The sequence below is a fragment of the Schistocerca nitens genome, chromosome 9 (assembly GCF_023898315.1).
Source record: "Schistocerca nitens isolate TAMUIC-IGC-003100 chromosome 9, iqSchNite1.1, whole genome shotgun sequence".
Lineage (NCBI taxonomy): Eukaryota > Metazoa > Arthropoda > Insecta > Orthoptera > Acrididae > Schistocerca > Schistocerca nitens.
Window position 1 is genome coordinate 251,881,071 of NC_064622.1, and position 21,667 is coordinate 251,902,737.

A 21,667-nucleotide genomic window follows, 5' to 3' on the forward strand; every position below is an offset into this window, starting at 1 on the left:
ATAGTACACTGTTGTGTATAAAATGCTGATGATCGAGTTACTTCTAATCTCAGGGTAACCCTCCTGAAATTTGACCCCATAGTTTCTATTTAAGTAACATCGTTATCTATAAGAATTACATGATTTTAATCAGCCAGTTCACTGTAACTACATCGTGGCTTGTTACTGATGAATGTAGAGTTCTGCAGTCTTTCGTGAAGATCAGTCCGACAGGAAACGGTTTTTTAATCAACTGTGCTACTCATGGCGTGGAGTCTTTGCTCAGATCACATCTCGGAGCCACAGGAAAGGAACATTACAACGTATCCAGACACACGTTTCACTTTCCGACGAGCGTGAGTCCGGCGTTCGTGCCCAGACGGTCGAGCAGCTGCTGGTCCGGCGGCTCTGAGGACGCGCGGTAGCCGTCTTTGTCGGCGACGTAGCCCACCTTGTGCACCGTGCCCTCCGGCGTCGCGAACATGTAGGAGCCCCGCACCTTCAGCTCGTCATTCTCCACGGTCCCTTCCTCCTCACGGGTGGTCGCGTCTTCGCGAGTGTACCTGAAAACGGGGAGTTGTTACACACACGTTACTGGTCCACTTCAGCACTAAGTACTTTGCAATATATTGCTCACACACACACACACACACACACACACACACACACACACACAAACACGCACGCACTAGCTTCCTGGCAAAAGAGGTCGTGCCGGTCGTCCCCACATTTTGAATCTGACGCTTGGACGGTCGTTTTAAGTGAGTCTTCACCGCACCCATATTGGGAGTCGTCGATACGCTGAACCCCGGTAATATTGCGGCACGTAGGCGAGTAGTGGTCCGTACTTACAAAACGAAAGCACAAGCTTGATAGGTAAAAGTCACAGCATTTACTTGCCAAGCAAATCGAGGCAGCGAAGATTTTACATCAGACTATATGAATAACCCTTACCATTCCTCCCTACCTTACACCTCTAGCATAAAAGCGAAAGCTTCTAGCGATCTGCTTCAGCGGAATTGTCAGTGACCTTGAAACGTCCCCTTAGAAAAATTAATGAATTACTGTGCTGGTAAACCCGTTACGTTATATGATTTTCGAACAACTGAGCATTACTGAATGTACTCAGACATTTCGCTCTTTACCTATTCTGATCAACAATAAACTGACACACAATATTATTAGCGCAACGCAATCTGACTTTCAATAATCCCTACAAAAGAATGTCCCTGACTAACAATAACTTATAACTTTCATGAATCACTTACCTCATAAAAATATTCGTTACTCAAACTACTGCAATACAGCGAGCGCCAATATTGCCAGCTAAATAAAAGATTCAAACTACTAAAGGCACTAACTACTGATACGCGTAGTTAGCAAATGGAAGATTTTGATAGAGAACTTTATTGACACATTCCTGGGGTCAGATACATCACATGATCACACTGACAGAACCACAGGCACATAGACACAGGCAACAGAGCATGCACAATAGTGTACAAAAGTCATAATATATATCAGTTCATGACATCCAGTCTTACAAATGTACTGTCTCTGATGGACACACGTCCAGATCATCCGCTCTCAAAACTACCCCATCTCTCTCTCCCCACATCCACCACTGCTGGCAGCTCACCTCCAACTGCGCAACGCTATGCGCTGTTCACATCCAACTGCCCAACACTACAACTGCGAGTATCCTAACAATGCCAACCAGCCCTAGACTGCACACAGCACAGCCAGTAATTTTCATACAGAGCGCTACGTGGCGTTACCAACATAAAAACCTAAACAGCCTACTTACAACCTTTGTCGTGTAATCATGGAGATCTGGTTTCGCTGTTTTCTCTGCCGTAAGACTTCTTTTCGCTTTACTTGCTGTAAGTGAACACATGTGACTTGTCGATTAAAGATCTCATCCGATTCAGATGAAACAAATTGGTTGCTGATTATGCCAACTATGTGAGCTTAATCCGATATGTAAGAGCCATATTTCTTAGTATCCTTAAATGCCTTGGCCAGAGTTAACTTAGGCTGGCAAGACATTTTAGGTCTCTGCGAAGGCTTTCACTAAAGCAAAATGTTTGCCAGAATCAGATAAGACCAAGATGCTCAGTACGACAGAATTACACAGGCGGATGCTACTGAGTAATTATAATTGAAAAGGAAGTAAATAGAAAAAGAAGATTTGCTGATTAACAACGCCAATGCAAAGATGAAGAAAATAAAAATAGTTTTTAATATACACTCCTGGAAATTGAAATAAGAACACCGTGAATTCATTGTCCCAGGAAGGGGAAACTTTATTGACACATTCCTGGGGTCAGATACATCACATGATCACACTGACAGAACCACAGGCACATAGACACAGGCAACAGAGCATGCACAATGTCGGCACTAGTACAGTGTATATCCACCTTTCGCAGCAATGCAGGCTGCTATTCTCCCATGGAGACGATCGTAGAGATGCTGGATGTAGTCCTGTGGAACGGCTTGCCATGCCATTTCCACCTGGCGCCTCAGTTGGACCAGCGTTCGTGCTGGACGTGCAGACCGCGTGAGACGACGCTTCATCCAGTCCCAAACATGCTCAATGGGGGACAGATCCGGAGATCTTGCTGGCCAGGGTAGTTGACTTACACCTTCTAGAGCACGTTGGGTGGCACGGGATACATGCAGACGTGCATTGTCCTGTTGGAACAGCAAGTTCCCTTGCCGGTCTAGGAATGGTAGAACGATGGGTTCGATGACGGTTTGGATGTACCGTGCACTATTCAGTGTCCCCTCGACGATCACCAGTGGTGTACGGCCAGTGTAGGAGATCGCTCCCCACACCATGATGCCGGGTGTTGGCCCTGTGTGCCTCGGTCGTATGCAGTCCTGATTGTGGCGCTCACCTGCACGGCGCCAAACACGCATATGACCATCATTGGCACCAAGGCAGAAGCGACTCTCATCGCTGAAGCAATGATCACACGCACGGCACAGCGGACACACCACGAACCGCGGTGTTGGCCGTCGAATGGCGCTAGCTGCGCAGCATTTGTGCACCGCCGCCGTCAGTGTCAGCCAGTTTGCCGTGGCATACGGAGCTCCATCGCAGTCTTTAACACTGGTAGCATGCCGCGACAGCGTGGACGTGAACCGTATGTGCAGTTGACGGACTTTGAGCGAGGGCGTATAGTGGGCATGCGGGAGGCCGGGTGGACGTACCGCCGAATTGCTCAACACGTGGGGCGTGAGGTCTCCACAGTACATCGATGTTGTCGCCAGTGGGCGGCGGAAGGTGCACGTGCCCGTCGACCTGGGACCGGACCGCAGCGACGCACGGATGCACGCCAAGACCGTAGGATCCTACGCAGTGCCGTAGGGGACCGCACCGCCACTTCCCAGCAAATTAGGGACACTGTTGCTCCTGGGGTATCGGCGAGCACCATTCGCAACCGTCTCCATGAAGCTGGGCTACGGTTCCCCACACCGTTAGGCCGTCTTCCGCTCACGCCCCAACATCGTGCAGCCCGCCTCCAGTGGTGTCACGACAGGCGTGAATGGAGGGACGAATGGAGACGTGTCGTCTTCAGCGATGAGAGTCGCTTCTGCCTTGGTGCCAATGATGGTCGTATGCGTGTTTGGCGCCGTGCAGGTGAGCGCCACAATCAGGACTGCATACGACCGAGGCACACAGGGCCAACACCCGGCATCATGGTGTGGGGAGCGATCTCCTACACTGGCCGTACACCACTGGTGATCGTCGAGGGGACACTGAATAGTGCACGGTACATCCAAACCGTCATCGAACCCATCGTTCTACCATTCCTAGACCGGCAAGGGAACTTGCTGTTCCAACAGGACAATGCACGTCCGCATGTATCTCGTGCCACCCAACGTGCTCTAGAAGGTGTAAGTCAGCTACCCTGGCCAGCACGATCTCCGGATCTGTCCCCCATTGAGCATGTTTGGGACTGGATGAAGCGTCGTCTCACGCGGTCTGCACGTCCAGCACGAACGCTGGTCCAACTGAGGCGCCAGGTGGAAATGGCATGGCAAGCCATTCCACAGGACTACATCCAGCATCTCTACGATCGTCTCCATGGGAGAATAGCAGCCTGCATTGCTGCGAAAGGTGGATATACACTGTACTAGTGCCGACATTGTGCATGCTCTGTTGCCTGTGTCTATGTGCCTGTGGTTCTGTCAGTGTGATCATGTGATGTATCTGACCCCAGGAATGTGTCAATAAAGTTTCCCCTTCCTGGGACAATGAATTCACGGTGTTCTTATTTCAATTTCCAGGAGTGTAGAATTGGGGAGAAGAGAAATTTGTGGAACAACTTGACTAGAAGAAGGGATCGCTTGGTAAGACATTTTCTGAGGCATCAAGGGATCACCAATTTAGTATTCGAGGGCAGCGTGGAGGGTAAAAATCGTAGAGGGAGACCAAGAAATGAATACACTAAACAGATTCAGAAGGATGTTGGTAGCAGTAGGTACTGGGAGATGAAGAAGCTTGAACAGGATAGAGTAGCATGGAGAGCTGCATCAAACCAGTCTCAGGTCTGAAGACCACAACAACATCAGGCTCTCTTCTTTTCCTCTGTCCATTTTGTTCCTGCTTTCTTCGGAGCTTCGTTTCTGACTTAACTTCCCTTCTGTCCACTTTCTGCTTATATACCTTTCTGTCCAAAATATCTAAATAATTTATCTGAGATTTTTGCAGGTCCGTTTGACCTCTTGTATCCAGGGTATAGTTTTAAATTTATCTACGTATTTTGAATTTTGAGCGTAAGTCTTGTTTTGGGAAGCCTAGAGACGTACCCATAAAATTTTAATCTTCTTTTCTGATGTCTGCTGCGTGGTTGGACAATTTATCACTTGTTTGACAATATTGTAGTCTACAGCCCACTTCTGTTTTATTTGGCCCTAGTATCTTTCGGATGATTTTACGTTCTTGATTTAATAGGTTTTGTAGGTCGACTAGACTGTTGGCGTTTCACTGGCATACAGCACTTCAGGTTTTAAAACTATATTATAGTGCTGAATTTAAATGTTTTTGGACAAGCATTTTTTATTGTACACCTTCTAGGTTCTTCCACAGTCTCTCTTCAGTTTTTGGAGGTGAATGTTTTGTAGTATTTACTCTCGCCCCGTGGGTTCAAGGGCTTCACCTAAGTATTTAAAATATGGGACTCTGTAGATATCACCATATTTTGTAGTCAGTTTTGTGTGTCAGTTTTTGTGGCGATGAGCTCAGAGACTTTAAGGGTTTCAACCTGTTCAGTTGCTGTTAATCATCTGTGCCCTGCAACTTGTAAACGGGATTTTACTTTATCGCCCCGTACAGTAGGCATTGGGGTGATACTGTGTTGAAGCGTTGCATTGAACTACTAGAATATTATTTCAGTTTAGCTACTGAATACCACCAATGAGTTCAATGTCGCATGAACATCTTAAGAATTTAGTGGCTTCGATTGGCTTTGGGCGAGGTAGTTCTTAGTCCAATAAAGGAAAGAACCCAGGGATGTTTTAGCATACTGTATGTTTCATTCAGTAAATTATTAGCGTTACAAAAACGACGAAAATATCCATTAAACCTGGGACCTAAAATACATACATTAAGAGCTATTAACACTTGTTCATCTTCCCTACAACTCTTACTGTATGTACCTTAGATTCCATGTTTACTGGTCTTTTTTTCTTGATTTGATCCATTCTGCCACCTCTAAAAATATGGAAAGAAAAGAGCTCGCAGTAGAAGAGATGTCTTCCACGGTATCGAAGATGAATAAGGTTTCTTAACACTTGTATTTTCTTGTCTACGTTTACCAGGTTTCTTTGCTTCGAATGATCGACCCTGTCACACCGATGAATATTGATCATTGCCACTGGGACACATTATATAGACAGAATAATAGGGAACAATGTGCAGCTCTTAAGGAAGGGAAGATTACATGTCAAAAAGATTCCGGACTTTTCTTTTTGTCAGATTTTTTTCCGCTACATATATGTCCAGCATTCTAGTACCATGTTATTCCCTGATGCCCGTCATACATCCAATTGTTAAATGACATGAGCTGCGACAACGTCACAGCAACAACGACATTTCTGTGTCTATAAACAGTAAAAATTACTGTTTTGTACTGCAGGCTCAATAAAACTTCAGGGTGCCACAATAAAACGAACCATATTATTTCAATACTGTTACCGAGAGAGGTAACGTAGTGGTCGGGAGGACCTCAATTCAAATCCCCTCTGGTCATCCTGATGTAGGTTATCCGTGGTTTCCCTAGATCTCTCCAGGAAAATGCCGCAATGATTCGTTCCCCATATTTTTAAAATCTGAGCTTGTGCTCCAGTGATCGCACTGTCGACGGTACATTAAACTAATCTTTCTTCTTCCTTCATTTAATTCAATTGTACACGGTTTGCAGTACCTACTTCGTATTCAGTAATGACTAGTCATGCAAGTTCTGTTCCGTATTTACATGCCTTTTGCACCTTAGCTCGGAACTCAAATGCATAATAAAATCCCTCCTTCTCGCTGAGAATGGAGCAGTTCATCTTTTATCTGTCAACATAAGATTTTTGAGCTTTGGTAAGTATCTTTTGCAAAATTGTTACGAGGGCTATTCCGAAAGTAAGGTCCGATAGGTCGCGAAATGGAAACCACGGTAGAAATCAAAAATGTTTTATTTGCAACAGTTAGATACACCTTGCAGCTACTTATCTCCATAGTCGCCGACCCGACGTAGACGTGTATCGTAGCGTTGTACCAACTTTCCCATACCCTCGCTATAGAAGGCAGCCGCCAGTGCTCTCCGCCAATTCTCTACGCTGGCCTACGGCTCGTTGTCTTGTGCCGAAATGTTGTCTTCATAACCAGCGGTTCATGTGACCTGAGCTGAAACTCAGAGGGAGACAATTACGGGCTGTATTGTGGGTAATCTCACATTTCCATTTGAAAACGATGCAGGAGCATCTTCATTGCCCCTGCAGAATGCGGCTGAGAATTGTCTTGAAGACGAAACAGCACGTCAGTTATGTAATGTTATCTGCATAGCTTCAGGGGAAATTTCTCACCAGGCCCCCGTACTTGGCGGCAGACACTATTTTCTAGACATCTTTACGCACTCACTGCGAGCTCAGAAATGAGAAGAGCGACGTGATGCTAACTGGGGTTATACTAGAGACACTACCCAACACATCTGTGCAAAGCTTTATCGGATTTTCATAGTCGTTTCCATTTCGTGACCGATCGGACCTTACTTTCGGAATAGCCCTCGTACATACGAGGCTGTACTCTTCGTGGTCTCGAATTCCCTAACTGTTAACGCATGCCAATGCTGTTGCAGGAATACTCCTGACGCCCTTTTTACAACAATCTTTTAATTCCTTGCATAAAACAGAACTTATTACATGCACAGCATGCCGTCGTCATTTGTCAGTGATGGCAGAACACCTGGGAGGTATAAGGCAAATTACGTTCCCAACACATATGTCGATTGCCCTGATATAATACAAGACGGGCTGTTTCGCGTGGAAACGGTCATAATCTCAAACACAACTACGACCCTTGCCGATCAATTGATACTCATCATAATCAGTCTCATGAAATCCACAGCTGGATAAATGTCAATCCTGTACTTTACACTGTCTTATATTCGCTCTGTATACGCACTCGTGACGCTTCTGTAAGTTCTTAATGTACTCGTCTTACAACCTTCTTAACTTTGGTTATCTTCTCCGTTTATCTTGGCTGCAAAGGACTTTCATGAACTGATCACCATTGACGCGGCTGATTATTACCCCGCCCCCATCCTCCTCCCTCAATCACCACTACCACCACCTCCATCTAATTTATCTTATTGCCTTTCGCTCCAGTCTGTTTGTTAATCGCTTTCTTTCTTTTCCTGTTCCTACTACAAATTATTCACATATGTTTCTGCAATCGAAGATGGCCTAAAGTCAACATTTGAGTGGCTTTCACATAAAATGCCATGTCGACATTCAGTAGTCAATACCGGTAAATTTCTCTTTTCGGACACGTCGAAAGACTATTTTAGAAAACCACATTCGCAAAATTTCCCATAACATTGAAGTAATGTGCAGACTTTTTAATAAATCAACAAAATGGAAGCTTGAACGTCATAGTGATGTAATAGATATAGTTTTATTTGAGATTTCATACTCTAACCTTGAAATGGAAGCACGATGAAATCAATAAGAACAGGTCGTATAATCCGCTTTGCTACTAGTTTCAGTTAGCGGGTGACATTACTTTCTTTCAGTCTTTTCACACTGTAAACAATAACTTCAGAACAGAACGTGCAATTGTACATAATACGAAGTGACATTGCCTCCATCTTCATAATGCCACACTAACTGACAACTCACGACTGACAGTCCGTGAAATCTGCCTCGGCTCACCAACGACTACAATAAGAGCTCAGCTCCGAGATACACCTATCTCGTTCGAAGCCTACTCGCGTTTCTCTGGCGTCCTCACACTGAAGTTGAATTTATAGTAATTCAGATCACTTAATATAATCACATTCCATTGAAAAAATTAAAGTAATTAAAGGAAGCATTGCGTAGATAAATTGTTTTGCATGTCAAGATAGTTATTTCCGGCCGCTGCAACCTAAGACCCCACTTCATCCGGGACTCGAAACCGAATTTCTAGTTTATCGCCAGCAGTCGCCTTAACCACCTCGGCTATCCATTCGCGGTCCCCGGAAGGATCCACACTTCCATGTAACGCATTGTCTGAACACGAAGATAGCTAAATTGGTCTCGACTCCTCGCTGTCTCGTTCGGGCACTGATAGCCGAAGTGGTTTTAGCGACTGCTCTCAATAAGGGGGAATTCCGGCCCCGAGTCTCGATCCATCACAGATTTTCGTACGTCGCTACTGGGTAGCAGATCTGCACCTGAAACAGCTGGTGTCGAGCAATTTGTGTTCAGAGAATTAGAGTTATTTCTTCACCTCGCCCGTCTGATCTTCCAGACATACAATTACATACATATACATATTATACATATACAGGGTGGTCCATTGATCGTGACCGGGCCAAATATCTCACAAAATAAGCATCAAACGAAAAACTACAAAGAACCCTCATTTTTATTACATATTCGTGTAGTACGTAAAGAAATATGAAAGTTTTAGTTGGACCGCTTTTTTCGTTTTGTGATAAATGGCGCTGTAATTGTCACAAGCATATGGCTCACAATTTTAGACGAACAGTTGGTACCAGGTTGGTTTTTTAAATTAAAATACAGAACGTAGGTACGTTTGAACATTTCATTTAGGTTGTTCCAATGTGATTCATGTACCTTTGTGAACTTATAATTTTTAAGAACGCATGCTGTTGCAGCGCGATTACCTGTAAATACCACAATAATGAAATAAATGCTCAAATGCTCCGTCAACCATACGCATTTGGCAATACGTGTAACGACATTCCTCTCAACAGCGAGTAGTTCGCCTTCCGTAATGTTCGCACATGCACTGACAATGCGCTGACGCATGTTATCAAGCCTTGTCGGCGGATCACGATAGCAAATATCCTTCAACGTTCCCCACAGAAAGAAATCCGGGGACATCAGATCCGGTGAACGTGCTTCGACGACCAATCCACCTGTCATGAAATATGCTATTCAATACCGATTCAACCGCACGCGAGCTATGTGCCGGACATCCATCATGTTGGAAGTACATCGCCATTCTGTCATGCAGTGAAACATCGTGTAGTAACATCGGTAGCAAATCAGCATACACTGCACCATTTAGATGGCCGTCGATAAAATGGGGCCAATTATCCTTTCTCCCATAATGCCGCACCATACATTAACCCGCCAAGGTCGTTGATGTTCCACTTGTCGCAGCCATCGTGGATTTTCCGTTGCCCCATAGTGCATATTATGCCGGCTTACGTTACCGCTGTTGGTGAATGACGCTTCGTCGCTAAATAGAACACGTGCAAAAAATCTGTCATCGTCCCGTAATTTCTCTTGTGCCCAGTGGCAGAACTGTACACGACGTTCAAAGTCGTCGCCATGCAATTCCTGGGGCATATAAATATGGTACGGGTGCAATCGATGCTGATTTAGCATTCTCAACACCGACGTTTTTGAGATTCCCCATTCCCGCGCAGTTTGTCTACTGCTGATGTGCGGATTAGCCGCGACAGCAGCTAAAACACCTACTTGGGAGTCATCTTTTGTTGCAAAATGGTTCAAATGGCTCTGAGCACTATGGGACTCAACTGCTGAGGTCATGAGTCCCCTAGAACTTAGAACTAGTTAAACCTAACTAACCTAAGGACATCACAAACATCCATGCCCGAAGCAGGATTCGAACCTGCGACCGTAGCGGTCTTGCGGTTCCAGACTGCAGCGCCTTTAACCGCACGGCCACTTCGGCCGGCCATCTTTTGTTGCAGGTCGTGGTTGACGTTTCACATGTGGCTGAACACTTCCTGTTTCCTTAAATAACGTAACTATCCGGCGATCGGTCCGGACACTTGGATGATGTAGTCCAGTATACCGAGCAGCATACATAGCACATGCCCATTGGGCATTTTGATCATCAAGCCATACATCAACACGATATCGACCTTTTCCACTATTGGTAAATTGTGGATATCGTGTTGATGTATGGCTATTGTGATCAAAATGCCCAATGGGCGTGTGCTATGTATGCTGCTCGGTATCCTCGACCACATCATCCAAGTGTCCGGACCGTTCGCCGGATTGTTACGGTCCATTTTAACACGGGTAATGTATCACGAAGCAATTGTTCCTGAATCAGGAATGCAGTGCCTGTATATTTAGTTTTAAACGTTTTCCTGTGCTGTCCTTGCCAAATTCGAGCTTATGCCCTGTCTCCAGTGACTTCCACGTCTACCGATGTTGAGGGTAGGAATATCATAGACGAAGTACCAGCGCCTATTAGAGAAGGAGACGGGAAGAGTGTTTCTTTCAAAAACACCGTATCGACCTCCGGCTGAATTGGTTCACCACACCACCGAAATCCTGAATGTGGATTCCAAACAAGGGTAAGAACAACTTCCACTCGACAGCTAGCGCAGTTTCATGGTACTGCGTCACTTCTCTCAATGAGAGCCTTCTCTTTGCTCCTTCCAAATAATACCGTGAACATTCTCCAATTGCGTTATTTAACACTAGTCTTAACCGTAATAGTTGTTCCCCATAAAGGAAAAACCACAGAAAAGTTTTGGGAAATAATATGGTAGCAAGCAGACAGCAATAATGAGATGCACTTTTCAGTCGATGATGAAATATATGTAACATAACAGTCAAATACAGTACCCCCAGCGCCACGGGTCGATGCCATTGAAGTTGTTGAACTCCTGAATAACACTGGCGAGCCTGGAGGCGACCCGAGGAATGAAGCGCGCAGCGAAACCTTGAGGTTGCGCCAAGGCAGCACTTAGCGCCGTGGCAGCCAGCAGCAACTGGAAGGAAAGATACGTACAAAATAACAGCTACACTAACCGAGCGTGTCAAGTCACGGTCTTACAAGAAAGAATATTACTGCACTTTTCATATTAGATAACGTAACCTAATACTTGTGAACAGGCGCAACGTAAGTTGCGTGTATTACTAGCGATGCAAAATGCACTTCCTTATTCTTTATGTTCTCTCACATTGCATCTAGGAAATCTGATTATTATTAATAATATTACTATTATTATTATTATTAGTATTACTATTATTTTTTTGTTTGGGCCCTACTGGACCACGCAATATAGGGGTAAGATGCCTAAATTGTACCATCTTTAAGAGTTTATTTACTATAGGCTAAACACTAGGTTACAAAATTGTTTAAACAATCCATCCTTAACTGCAGGATGTTGATCTTGGTATTTTATTTAAAGAATGGGATTCTAAACATCTCTAAGTGGTAACATTGGTAATTTGTTTCCAGTAGATGCATAAGCTGCAACCCCTAACCCACCCACCCCTCCCCCACCCCCTCCCCGTTATAAAATTATTCCTTAGTTTTAAGATATGTGTTAGTCTAGTTTAAGGAAATATTCACTATTTCAGTTTTTACATCACTATTTTCATTCATTGCAGTATAGCTATTTCACTCCTGCCCCAGTTCCCCAATACTTGCATGAACCCACATTTTGCGTGTCATTCATATGATCATTTCTTGCATTTGATCTTCCTCACACGCATAGCTATATCACTGCTCTCTCTAACGAGTTTCTGTGGTGGCTTCACCGTACAGTCCCTAAAACACTTTCTTTGTTCATGTTATCCCGTATTTTTCATGAGCTTCTTGTCGGCTTGTAAGCATGTTGACTGCACCTTGATGTTTTGCTTCCAGCTTCCATCATTTCCCTCCGATTTGGCGGTATTTCTTGAATGGACCGCTTCAGCCCACTTTTAACCTGCAATTGCTTCATTTATTTTGAAATTATGGGGCAGTCTGTTTCGTTGTACAATGTCGGACGCATCATCTCTTCAAATGACAGAAAATGGTCTTGCAATTCGTTTTCAGCTTCATTGGAAATCACTTAAACACTGTCAAAAAATTTTAAGTTTTTATTTGAATTTTGGTTTCCATTTTAAGCATTTTCCTTATTTTATATGCGTGCACATTGATTTAATTCCAGATATTTAGGTATACTTTTAGAGCTAAATGTAACTCATTTGTACTTCACTTTCCTAACGCCTACCTTCTTATACTGGAATACAAAATAAATATTTAATTAATATCGTAGGGTAAAGAAAGCATTATTAAATTCACCATGTCATTCATAAACATTATGTTGCATTAATAACACTGAATGCATGTTTTAAAGGTCATACAAGAGAAAGTTTATTAAACTGTACTGCTACAATATCGAAAATTTACAGCCGCTCATTATAGGAACCGTCGCCATTTTCTGTTAGCCAGTTTCCTACAAACGAACCACAAGAAATACAGACGCACGTCCGTCGGAAAACAAAGTTTATCTCAAGTACATTCAGACATTACGTTGCCACTTATAACAACAATTCTCTTGTGCCACATTCACAAAATGTGAGACTGAAACTACAACATCGTCGACGCTGTGTTCAGGCGATCTGTTCCTCAACTGACAGGTGATGCTACAATCCCAGAAGCACGTATTTTACGCTGACCTCACTAATTGTCCAATACCACAAGAGGCGTGAATTTTATAGCAGTGGTACAAATTAGGAGTTGGTACGATGTTGTCATCCCTCCCTTACAACATTATTTCCTTTGTTTCACCATGTTACCTGATATTCTTTGATTTTACTATTCTCTGTGAGTTATTGTTTCGTTTACCATGAGCTACCGCTTATCCATCCTATTCGAAGTTTCCTTTAGTTATGTTTTTTACATCTCTCTAAAAGAATTAGACAGCATTAGTCAAATATTATGCATCCTGATTCTGGCTTTAAATAGAAATACACATTTGCAGAACGCTCCCGGCTACATCGTAAAGGAAAGCTATAGAACGGAAGCAAGACAACTCATTCATTTCACACACGAGAAGGAGCGCGGAAAACGAGATTTGTTATGAAGTAAAGATGAAATATCGAAAACGTACAGAAGGATGCTGTACAATTACACAGCCAAATAATCTGCTCTTGAAATAAGAATTTATTTCACTGTGAATGTCGGACGTATAAGAAATGTAGAAAGAGTAAACTCTAGTAACAGTTGAAAACGGTTTTGATTTTCCAATTTCTCAATACTCCTTTCAGCACATGGAATCCTTGAAGAAAGGAAGTAAATCTTCCTTCTCGGTGTAATTCAGTATAGCTCTTTGACTTCAGTAGTGGAGCGGACAGAGCAACTTCAGAACACTGTTCCGTCTGTGAGGATGTTTGCAATGGTCGTTCCAACCTTACACCATTCACGCATTGTCGCGTTACCTCAAAAAAGGGGTGTTCCCATGTTAATTCGCAAACAGCGACGTTGTTTTCAACATTCATAGCTCGTTGTTATGCAGAAGTGCGCAGCAGTAAATGAGAACTACTGTGTCGACACAAACAGTGTGCCACCACCACCACCACATGATCCTTTTGGTCTCTTCCGTGTCCTTAAGGGGTATAGATAGGTTCTTAAATCATGTTTTATGCCAATATTATGTATGCATGGAGAAGGCCCCTAACCGCAGTCTAGATTAATGGTTGTGCATAATCTGGATTTGATGCTGCATACTCCCAGCCTTAAAGTCAAATTTTCGGCGTTGCATTTGTCTGTCAAGACAATGATGCGCGAGCACAACGCACCCACTTAGTAAACACATTCCTTCAGGAGGCAGGCATCAACCTAATCCTTCAGCATATGCTGGCAAGCACAATTTATACGTGGCTGGGATTAGTCAGAATTTGCAATACGCCGTCCACGGAACCCTTCTCACATACTGGATCCGATCAGAAAGGCCACCATAAATTTTTCTGACAGGTATGATCCCAACGAAGTTTTTTGTTTTACTTTTGCACATTCAAGGGATTTTCAATTATTTCGGTTGTTTTAGTTTTCTTTCATTGCAAAATACATTTCAAGCTTCATAGGCCTCATTCTTATATTCGCTGCTCCCTTTGAATCTAAGGCCACACACGTTATAGGATGTCTAGGTGGTTGAAACATTCACAGACCAGTTTAAAAGTACACTGTCTGATCAAAAGTACGCAGGACATTAAAACAGCGTGAACCCCCCTTCCGCCTTTATGACGGCTCGAAGGCTTCTGGGTAGGCTTTCAATGAGGTGTCTGAAGATCTGTGGTGGAATGGCAGTCCATTATTACTCAAGAACGATACCAAAGACGGTACTGACGTTGGACCCAAGGGTTTGGAGCAAAGTTGAATTTCTAACTTATCCCAGAGGTGTTTCGTTGAGTTCAGGCAGCGACTCTGGACAGGTCAGTCTGTTCCAACAACGTTAATGTCCACAAAACGTTGCCTCACCGATGCTACTTTATTACAAGTTGCATGCTCGTGCTAATACAGTCATCATCCTCTACTGTACATGTTACATATCGCGGTAAAATGTGTTCATATCATTCTGCGCATACCGTTTTCATAGGCACAATAAGGGGACCACACTATAACCCTGAAACTCGCCCCATTCTTTCCACCTCCTCTGTATTTGACTTATGGCACCATATAAATTGGAAGATAAAGTTCTCAACATTCGCCAAACTCAGAGTGTAACATGATTAATCACTCGTTTCCCGTTACTTACTGTCCAGTGACGTACAGAAATGTACAGCTTGCGCTGGTATCCCGATATATCCCAGTCGTTTCTACACTTTGGCGCAGTCACTCTCCTGGAACTCAAGAGAGATTCCTTTCGCTGATTTCATGCGATTTTTTTACAGTTACTCTCCAAAAGGCTCGACGCTCCCTTCCTGTCAGTACATGAGGTCCGCCTGTTGTTTGTTATCTGTGGTTGTTCCTCAGCGTTTACACTTCAAAATCGTCTCACCAACAGTCGACTTTGGCAGTTTTTGAAGGGTTGAAAGGTCCGTGCTGGATTTGTTACTCAGATGACGACTAAAGACTAGTTCACGTTTTAAGTTACTGAGCTCGCCTCACCAAGCCAAACTTTTGTTACTGCTTCTCTTCTGGATCATTCCCTAACTCGTCTGCTCCCGTCACTCTTGTGATTTGGTCTTCCTATAGGGCAGCCGATTTTATGCCATTTGCCTCTGTTTCTATCCCTCTTGAACCATGCGCCTTGACCTTCGCTCTGTTATTCAACTTATTCCATGTAATATCACTGTCCTTTTACGCCACTTGAACTAGCAACTGCAAACAACAAATGTGCATTGACAAGTCAGCTGGGAGCGAGCATTGTTCAATAGTGGACCAGCGGCCGCAATGGATCGTCATCGTCGTGTCATAAATCGCTATGGAGCATCTCTCAATCAAATGTAAAGAAAAGCTCCGGAAGAAGAGGAAAGTGTGTGGAACGTTTGCCCTCGATACCAACGATAGGTGAGCAACTGCCGCGACTGGGTTGAAGCGCAAAAGGCGACGACTACTTTTGTGGAAAAATCATCAGGCTGATGAGCTTTGCTGTTACCAATAACAGTCTACCACAAAACAACATCATTCAGAAGGGTCTCTTAACGGTTCGTCAAGACCGATGAAGGCGCGGATGAGTTACATCCCAAAGAAGGACATTTTCGGCAGCTTCACACGGCTGTATGAACGTCCTGTGTATTGGATTCAGGTAGGAGAAGACTATGCGGAACACATGAAGCACTAAAACCACAATCCTAATTTTTGTGCAGTCTCGAAAGCTCTCCGACAGACATGGTAAGTTCTTTCTTACAGTTATACCCGCAATAAATAGAATTTTGTGTGTCACACCCTAATTTATTTAGAATATGAGTGCTGTTTGTACTGCAGCAGTCCATGTAACGTCCTAAAAGGCACAAGGACCAAACTAAGACGGAAGAAGGTCTACTACAATAACGTGACGAAAGTCACGGTTTACCTCCTAATATGGCTTCGGACTTCCTTTCGCCCGACTTAGTGCAACAACTCGACGTTGCACTGACTCAACAGCTCATTAGAAGTCACCAACTGAAATAGTCAGCCATGCGACCGTAGTTGCGGAAGTGTTGTCCGTGCAAGATTTTGTGCACGAAATGACCTATCTACTATGCTCCTTAAATGGTCGATGGGATTCATTTCGGGCGATCTGGGTGGCCTAATCATTCGCTCGGACTGTCCAGAATGATCTTCAAACCAATTGCGGACAATTATGGTCCGACGACTTCGCGCATTGTCTTCCATAAAAATTCCGTAGTTGCTTGGGAACATGGAGTCGGTGAATGGCTGAAAATGGTCTTCAAGTAGCCTAAAATAAATATTTGTAGTCAATAATCGGTTCAGTTGGAGCTGAGGACCCAGTTTACTGCATGTAAACACAGAACACACCACTACGGAGTCACCACCAGTTTGCACATTGCCTTGTTGATAACGTGGGTACGTGACTTCATGGGGTCTGCGCCACACTCGAACCCTACCATCAGCTCTTACCAACAGAGATTGTGTATACGATTCAACGAAAATGGTTCAAATGGCTCTGAGCACTATGGGAATTAACATCTGAGGTCATCAGTCCCCTAGACTTAGAACTACTTAAACCTAACTAACCTAAGGACATCACACACATCCATGCCCAAGCAGGATTCGAACGTGCAACCGAAGCAGCAGCGCAGTTTCAGACTGAAGCGGCCACAGCGGCCGGCGCTACGATTCAACCGATATGGTCATGAGAGCAGGAGAGGCGCTGCGGACAACATCGTGCTCTTAGCAAGGGCACTCGCGTCGGTCGTCTGCTGCCATTTCTCATTAACATCACATTTCGCCGTACCGTCCAATGTATACGTTCGTCTTACGTGCCACATCGTTTTCTATGTTTGTTTCACGCAGAGTTGCTTGTCTTTCAGCCCTGACAAGTCTGCGAACGCCATAAAATATCATTTACCATCTTGATTGACTGTTTTTGTTACATTACTATACAAGATAGCTAACTTTCGTATTATTAGTTAAAAAATTTTCTACATCTACATCTACATGGATACTCTGCAAATCACATTTAAGTGCCTGGCAGAGGGATCATCGAACCACCTTCACAATCCTCTATTATTCCAATCTCGTATAGCGCGCGGAAAGAATGAACACCTTTATCTTTCCGTACGAGCTCTGATTCCCTTATTTTATTGTGGTGATCGTTCCGCCCTATGTAGGTCGGTGTCAACAAAATATTTTCGCATTCGGAGGAGAAAGTTGGTGATTGGAATTTCGTGAGAAGATTCCGTCGTGACGAAAACCGCCTTTCTCTTAATGATTTCCAGCCCAAATCATGTATCGTTTCTGTGACACTCTCTCCCATATTTCGCGATAATACAAAACGTGCTGCCTTTCATTGAACTTTTTCGATGTACGTCGTCAGTCCTATCTGGTAATGATCCCACACCGCGCAGCAGTATTCTAAAAGAGGACGGACAAGCCTAGTGTAGGCAGTCTCCTTAGTAGGTCTGTTACAATTTGTAAGTGGCCAGCCAATGAAACGCAGTCTCTGGTTAGTCTTCCCCACAACATTTTCTATGTGTTCTTTTCAATTTAAGTTGTTCATAATTGTAATACCTAGATATTTAGTTGAATTTACGGCTTTTAGATTAAACAGATTTATCGTGTAACCGAAGTTTAACAAGTTCCTTTTAGCACTCATGTGGATGATCTCACACTTTTCGTTATTTAGTGTCAACTGCGACAGTTGATTTTTTCTAAATCGTTTTGCAATTTGTTTTCATCTTCTGATGACTTTATTAGTCGATAAACGACAGCGTCATCTGCAAACAACCGAGGACGGCTGCTCAGATTGTCTCCCAAATCGTTTATATAGATAAGGGACAGCAAAGCGTCTATAACACTACCTTGGGGACGCCTGAAATCACTACTGTTTTATTCGATGACTCTCCGTCAATTACTACGAACTGTGACCTCTCTGACAGGAAATCGCAAATCCAGTCACATAACTGAGACGATATTCCGTAAGCACGCAATTTTACTACGAACCGCTTATGTGGTACAGTGTCAAAACATGTAAAGTGGCGCGAAACATTCAGATATTCATGTGGAGTGCATGGTGCTGACGAACGGCTTGGAATAGTTAGCTATGAGGAGATGGGGCTCATCGATCGAAATTAGTTCATGGATTCAATTATTTATGGCAGTTTGCGTTATTTACCAACAATTCTTAACGACCGCAATAAATAGAAGAAACGAGAAAATGTAAGGCTACTCTACTACTTCGACAGCCTGCGCTCGATATTGGAGACCAGCCAGTTCGCACAAAACTTACCGTGACCACGTTCATCCCTGGGAATCCTGGACGCCTCTGACTGGGGCACACAAGTGTGCGTCGCGAGAACACGGGGGCGTCTCTTATAGCGCCGCCAGTCACCCGCTTGACGCCTCTTTGGCACGTCACTGCCGCCGTTACGCTAGGTTTCTGCAGCGCTGGTCGTAGCACAGAGCCGTCGACTTTCTACCGTCTCTGTGTTCCACAGACTGTTACGCAACTGAATTAAAGTGTTGCGGCGTGGACGTAATTACGCACAGCGTTACCCTAGGATAATTTGAAGACTAACAGTACTTCTCGCAGGAGGAGAGCAAGGACGAAAGAAAAGGAAGGTTAACGTCCCATCAAAAACGAGGTTTTTAAAGGAGTGACACTACGTGGACTGGACAAGGATGGAAAGTTGTTACCTTTATACTTCTTCTCCGACGTCTTCATGATTCCGTATGACGGAAAGCAATTTTAGCATTTCTCGTGTGAAGCTCAGCTTGCTCTTTTCTCACATGACATACTGCGATCTATGGATATGGGGCAACAGGCGGATTCCATATTTCTAGATTTAAAAACATTTGACACGGTACCCCACTGCAGACTATTAACGAAGGTATGAACATACGGAACAGGTTCCCAGCTATGTAAGTGGCTCGAGGACTTTTTAAGTAATACAACCCAGTATGTTGTCCTCCACAGCCACTGATCGTAAGAGACAATCGTATCGTCCGGTGTGCCCAAGGGAAGTTTGATAGGACTGCTATTATTTTCTATGTACTTAAATGATTTGGTGGGCCGCACGGGATTAGCCGAGTGGCCTGGGGCGCTGCAGTCATGGACTGTGCAGCTGGTCCCGGCGGAGGTTCCAGTCCTCCCTCGGGTATGAGTGTGTGTGTTTGTCCTTAGGATAATTTAGGTTAAGTAGTGTGTAAGCATAGGAACTGATGACCTTAGCTGTTAAGTCCCATAAGATTTCACACACATTTGAACATTTTTTATGATCTGGTGGACAGAAATCTGAAATTGTTTGCTGATGGTACTGTGGTGTACGGGAAGTTTCGAGGATGACTGATTATGGGATGATACAAGATGACTTGAACAATGTTTCTAATCTGTGCCGTGAATGACAGTTGGCTGTGTGTGAAATCTTATTGGACTTAGATTCGAAGGTCATCAGTCACTAAGCTTACACACTACTTAACCTACATTAGGCTAAGGACAAACACACACACACCCATGCACGAGGGAGAACTCGAACCTCTGCCGGGACCAGCCGCACAGTCCATGACTGCAGCGCCCGAGACCGCTTAGCTAATCCCGCGCGGACAGTTGGCTCTCAATGTAGAAAAAAGGGAGGTAATGAGGATGAGTAGGAGAAACAAACCTTTGACGTACGGATACAGCTTTACTACCATCCTGCCTGACTTGGTCACGTCGTTTAAATATCTGGGCATAACGCTGCACAGCGATGTGAAATGGAACGTGCACGTGAGGATCGTGTCAGGGAAGGCGAATAGTCGACTTCTGTTTACTGGGAGAAATTTAGGAATGTGTGATTCTTCTGTAAAGGAGACTGCATATAAAGTACTACTGCGACCTGTTCTTGAGTACTGTTCAAGTATTTGAGATCCACCCCACGTCGGATTAAGGGAAGACATCAAAGCAATTCATAGGCGAGCTCCTAGATATTTACCAACAGGTACTCACAACAAACGAGCGTTACGGGAATGTTTCGGGAGGGCTACGTTCTTTTCGCGGAACGCTTTTGATAAAATTTTGTAGAAGCGGTATATTAGGATGACTACAAAGCGACACTGCCTCTATCATCGTACGTTTCGAATAAGGGCTCACCCCCTCGCTCAGTAACAGGTAGACAGGTAGACAGGTACGTGCCGAGTAAAACTGTGAGGGACGGGAAAAACCCACCGTAGTACAACAACAAAGTTAGGAAACTACTGCGAAAGGCAAGAGAGCTTCACTCCAAGTTTAAACGCAGCCAAAACCTCTCAGATAAACAGAAGCTAAGCGATGTCAAAGTTAGCGTAAGGAGGGCTATGCGAGAAGCGTTCAGTGAATTCGAAAGTAAAATTCTATGTACAGACTTGACAGAAAATCCTAGGAAGTTCTGGTCTTACGTTAAATCAGTAAGTGGCTCGAAACAGCATATCCAGACACTCCGGGATGATGATGGCATTGAAACAGAGGATGACACGCGTAAAGCTGAAATACTAAACACCTTTCCTAAGCTGTGTCACAGAGGAAGACCGCACTGCAGTTCCTTCTCTAAATCCTCGCACAAACGAAATAATGGCTGACATCGAAATAAGTGTCCAAGGAATAGAAAAGCAACTGGAATCACCCAACAGAGGAAAGTCCACTGGACCTGACGGGATACCAATTCGATTCTACACAGAGTACGCGAAAGAACTTGCCCCCTTCTAACAGCCGTGTACCGCAAGTCTCTAGAGGAACGGAGGGTTCCAAATGATTGGAAAAGAGCACAGGTAGTCCAAGAAGGGTCGTCGAGCAGATGCGCAAAACTATAGACCTATATCTCTGACGTCGATCTGTTGTAGAATTTTAGAACATGTTTTTTGCTCGAGTATCATGTCGTTCTTGGAAACCCAGAATCTACTATGTAGGAATCAACATGGATTCCGGAAACAGCGATCGTGTGAGACCCAACTCGCGTTATTTGTTCATGAGACCCAGAAAATATTAGATACAGGCTCCCAGGTAGATGCTATTTTTCTTGACTTCCGGAAGGCGTTCGATACAGTTCCGCACTGTCGCCTGATAAACAAAGTAAGAGCCTACGG

The 21,667-nt window shown here is 44.1% G+C and overlaps 1 protein-coding gene across 1 annotated transcript; it reads right to left on the bottom strand.

Moving 5' to 3' along the window:
* Positions 1-312: 312 nt before the first annotated feature.
* Positions 313-19,295, bottom strand: LOC126204166 (uncharacterized). The gene is made up of 4 exons (XM_049938573.1): positions 19,268-19,295; positions 18,861-19,018; positions 11,317-11,462; positions 313-542 (listed from the first exon to the last, which is right to left on the bottom strand). Exons 1-4 carry the CDS (start codon positions 19,293-19,295, stop codon positions 320-322), a joined length of 555 nt encoding a protein of 184 aa, XP_049794530.1. The 3' UTR covers positions 313-319.
* Positions 19,296-21,667: the final 2,372 nt, after the last annotated feature.

Bases quoted from the DNA above. Each gene is read 5' to 3' on its own strand.
- LOC126204166 (XM_049938573.1), bottom strand. From the start codon at position 19,295: ATGAAGACGTCGGAGAAGAAGTATAAAG. The intron at 11,463-18,860 runs GTAAGTTTTGTG...CTTTCCTTCCAG, and splicing joins CAGGGATGAACGTGGTCACG to TTGCTGCTGGCTGCCACGGC. The intron at 543-11,316 runs GTACTGTATTTG...CCCCGTTTTCAG, and splicing joins ATCGACCCGTGGCGCTGGGG to GTACACTCGCGAAGACGCGA.